General features: G+C 47.1%; 1 protein-coding gene across 1 annotated transcript in view; it reads right to left on the minus strand.

The window, feature by feature from the left end:
* Positions 1 to 4,440, minus strand: part of DPYSL2 (dihydropyrimidinase like 2) — a 97,827-nt gene extending 93,387 nt beyond the window's left edge. Inside the window, exon 1 of the mRNA XM_018566235.1 lies at positions 3,972 to 4,440. Within this exon, the coding sequence (XP_018421737.1) occupies positions 3,972 to 4,259 (288 nt within the window). The 5' untranslated portion in view covers positions 4,260 to 4,440. The remainder of the gene's footprint in view (positions 1 to 3,971) is intronic.
* Between the last annotated feature and the right edge of the window lie 82 nt (positions 4,441 to 4,522).

Here is a 4,522-nt window from a genome sequence, read left to right on the forward strand (position 1 = left end):
ACCCCCTGCCGCAACTGCCTGACCCAATCAGTGACGGAAGTTGCGGCAGGGGCATTCCCCACCCCTTTGTGGCATACAGTGGCGTAACTAGGGTGACACCATCGGATGGGTAACACCAAAATGTCACCCCCTCTGAAAAGTCAGGCACTCGGTCATGGTTGCAGGAGAGAGGAGGGGACCCGGCGGCATACCTTATTCCTCCAGGTGAACGTCCCCTCCTCTCTTTGCCGGCGTCCATCACCAAGATGGCCGGTGGCAGGTATCATCAAGATGGCTGCGCATGCAGGTGCATGCGTGATGACATCACGGCGGGGTGTTACTCGGTACCCGCTCTGGGTGACACCCTGCCTCGGGATGCACCTGGTGGCATATAACTGCATGGTGGGGAATGCACCTCCCCGCAACTGATTGGGTCGGGAGGAAGGGGTGGTGGTCAGAGTTACGAGCGTGCTCGGGCGAACTCAGGCCAACTGGGTTCACTGCAAGCCCAGTCTAATAAAAAGCGGCACACAAGCTATGCCATCCAACTATTGTGACACTTTTTTACCATGTTATATCGGCTCAATTGTCTTTTTTCAAAAACACACCATCCTAGTATGGCTTTTGGATCTGTTGCAGCTGTCGCTTTCACTGGTCAAAGCAGACTTAGTACCGCCGGATGAAAAAGCGTCACTGCTAAAACCACCAGGAAAAGAACCATTTTTGGTACCTTCATATGAATCCTATCAGGATGCTGCTGTATGTAAGCCAAGCTCACTGAATACAAGAAATATAAATCAATTCCATCGACAAATGTGCGCTGCCAGAATATGCTGACGCCGAGGCTGTCTGGGATTTGTGTGCTGTTCTGTAACACAAAGTTGAAGAAATAGGTCACCAGCACTCCAAAAAGTTAAAATGAATAAGTCCTTTTTATTGGACAATTGTGTCACGACAATCAAAAAGAGCCTTTTTGATTGTCGTGACACAATTGTCCAATAAAAAGGACTTATTCATTTTAACTTTTTGGAGTGCTGGTGACCTATTTCTTCAACTTTGTGTTTTGCACGGTGCCATCCGTGTCAGTTACTACAAGCACCATTTTTGTTTATTGGCCGGGACTGCTGAAAGGTGTGCGGAGAGCACCCTCACCAACTGCAACCTGTTCTGTAAAACCACGTACAGCCGTAAGGCATTTCCTGAGCATATCATTTAAAGGATTTGTGTATTTTCAATGTCACCCTTGGAGCTGCATGAAAAGCTCGTCTCCCTCATGTACTTTTTCTTTATGTTGGTATTGGTACGTTTCCCATGGCGGTGCCTGGCTTACCATGGCGGTCCCTGGCTTCCCATGCCCTTTGGTTTAAAATAGCTTACTTATTAGTCTTACAAACAGGCAGAATTAAATAACAAGATAGACTTCAGTGGGGATTGCGAACTCTGAATTTTAAAACATATCTAAACCCAAAAACAAAATCAAAATACTGTATATTGCAGTTTATCAATCTTTTAATGTGGTGGCTGCATTCGTTTTCTTTTTTAGGCTTTTCCCCCCCTTTACTATCACCTGGTTATCTGGCCAGTAAGACACCTCCTATGTTAAGGTGGCTCCACTCTATGGAAGAGCAATTGAGCCACCCCTGGACAGCACATTATCACCCTGGGTGGAGGCTGGTGTTACATGGACCAGCAGATTTAGATTGACTTGACTAGGGAAGCACCGATACTAGTATCAGTATCGGGGCCGATACCGAGTATTTGGGCAAGTAGTACTCGCCCAAATGCTCCGATACCTTCCCAGATAACGGAAATTCCGGTCAGAGGAAGATTTCCTCTGACCGGCAGTGCCATAGGGGAACATGGAGCCAGCTTCCTGGGCAATCAGGAACGGGGCTGCAAGTAATGACCCGCTTCCCCGACTTCTAATTGGCCGGGAAGCCGGCTCCATGCTGATTGGCTGGGAAGCCGGCTCCATGCTGATTGGCTGCTAAGCCGGCTTCCCGGCCAATCAGCATTGAGCCGGCCTAACAGCCGTCTCCTTGCTCCCGGCCAATCAGGAATCTCGGAGGCGGCTCATTCCTGAAAGGCTGGGAAGCCAGCTCGATGCTGATTGGCTGGGAAGCCGGTTTCCCGGCCAATCACAATTGAGCTGGCCAAACAACATGGAGCCGAGTTCCCGGGCAATCAGGAAGCAGGCGGCATGTCATTACCCGCTGACCGGTAAAAAAGTGGAAACATTTTTTTTCCCCAGGTTTGATATTATAGGACTGTCCCACAAGCCCAAAAGGTTTTAAGCCGATCCCCCACAGAGGGGCTCCATGACGTCTGCTAGAATTAAACTTGAAACAAAGTAGAAAAAAGCAACAGAAAAAAACACACACATAAGAGAACCTCACTGACATATGCAATTACTAGTATTGGTCACTCTTAGTCTAGCTGTTGTCTTAATCTTAACATTCACAGCAATATACTTAACACAAATGATATTCTGTACTGGATTTACTTTTCTGCAGCTCATATTATGCTCAGCTTGTTACAACCAAAACTGTATGTCATCTTGGTTCTAAAGGGTGGGGTCCATATGGACAGCAGTACCAGTACTGGTGAAAAGTAGCCTGATGTGAATTGCAATGCAGCTATATGAGCAGTCATTGCATACAGTTCTTCAGAAGGGTCTGGCTGCATGGTATATAACATTCCATACAGCTCTTCAGAAGGGTCTGGCTGCATGGTATATAACATTCCATACAGCTCTTCAGAAGGGTCTGGCTGCATGGTATATAACATTCCATACAGCTCTTCAGAAGGGTCTGGCTGCATGGTATATAACATTCCATACAGCTCTTCAGAAGGGTCTGGCTGCATGGTATATAACATTCCATACAGCTCTTCAGAAGGGTCTGGCTGCATGGTATATAACATTCCATACAGCTCTTCAGAAGGGTCTGGCTGCATGGTATATAACATTCCATACAGCTCTTCAGAAGGGTCTGGCTGCATGGTATATAACATTCCATACAGCTCTTCAGAAGGGTCTGGCTGCATGGTATATAACATTCCATACAGCTCTTCAGAAGGGTCTGGCTGCATGGTATATAACATTCCATACAGCTCTTCAGAAGGGTCTGGCTGCATGGTATATAACATTCCATACAGCTCTTCAGAAGGGTCTGGCTGCATGGTATATAACATTCCATACAGCTCTTCAGAAGGGTCTGGCTGCATGGTATATAACATTCCATACAGCTCTTCAGAAGGGTCTGGCTGCATGGTATATAACATTCCATACAGCTCTTCAGAAGGGTCTGGCTGCATGGTATATAACATTCCATACAGCTCTTCAGAAGGGTCTGGCTGCATGGTATATAACATTCCATACAGCTCTTCAGAAGGGTCTGGCTGCATGGTATATAACATTCCATACAGCTCTTCAGAAGGGTCTGGCTGCATGGTATATAACATTCCATACAGCTCTTCAGAAGGGTCTGGCTGCATGGTATATAACATTCCATACAGCTCTTCAGAAGGGTCTGGCTGCATGGTATATAACATTCCATACAGCTCTTCAGAAGGGTCTGGCTGCATGGTATATAACATTCCATACAGCTCTTCAGAAGGGTCTGGCTGCATGGTATATAACATTCCATACAGCTCTTCAGAAGGGTCTGGCTGCATGGTATATAACATTCCATACAGCTCTTCAGAAGGGTCTGGCTGCATGGTATATAACATTCCATACAGTTCTTCAGAAGGGTCTGGCTGCATGGTAGGATGAGGCTGACAGCCCTGAACCCTACATATCACATATGTCAAATGGCTTTAGAAACACACAAAGGACATTGTCACCATTTTACATCTAACCCATGACTGTGGAAAGAAGGTGAACTGCCATGTCATACATTTCCGCCCTACCCATGCTGCCTAGGTGGCCCCCCCAAGGAGCCACCCCCCTTCCCCACTTGTGCATTCATACAAGTCATCACATCACCCACCTTGTCATTGAGGTACTGAAGGGCTTCTTTGCCAGAAGAGCACTTGATCTCAATCTTCCTCTGATCAGAGGGTGTAACATCCCTTTGCTTGCTAATGATTTTGCCAGACCCTTTCCCTGCTGACAAAGAGTCAAAATTGATGGTCTTGTTCTCAGAAGACCCTTCCACTGGGCAGAACATCCCACAGAATTTCTGCCTGGGCTTGGGACTCCCAGATCCCATGTTCTTGAAGAAGGCTGGGACCTCCTCCTCATCATTCTGCCTGCCGGGTTGCCTCTTGTCAGCCATCCTGAACCCCTGAGGGATGGACTAGTTCTTTCTGAAGGATAAGGATTAAAAAAAAAAAAAAAAAGAACTGAAGGGAGAAGAAAAAAGATCTGGTGCGAGGGTAGGACAATGATGAGGTGGGAGGAGAAGGCACTGCAGGTTTGAGGCTGAACAATAGAATTGGCTGACTAGTCCTCACCCATTGCTGAGTCCTCTGCTGACTTCCACTGGAGAATGGGCTCGGATGCTCACTATAGCCAAGTGCACAGCCTGCTCTACAACAT

The sequence above is a fragment of the Nanorana parkeri genome, unplaced genomic scaffold, assembly GCF_000935625.1.
Source record: "Nanorana parkeri isolate BGI_ZX_2015 unplaced genomic scaffold, ASM93562v1 scaffold926, whole genome shotgun sequence".
In the NCBI taxonomy this organism is placed as follows: Eukaryota; Metazoa; Chordata; class Amphibia; order Anura; family Dicroglossidae; genus Nanorana; species Nanorana parkeri.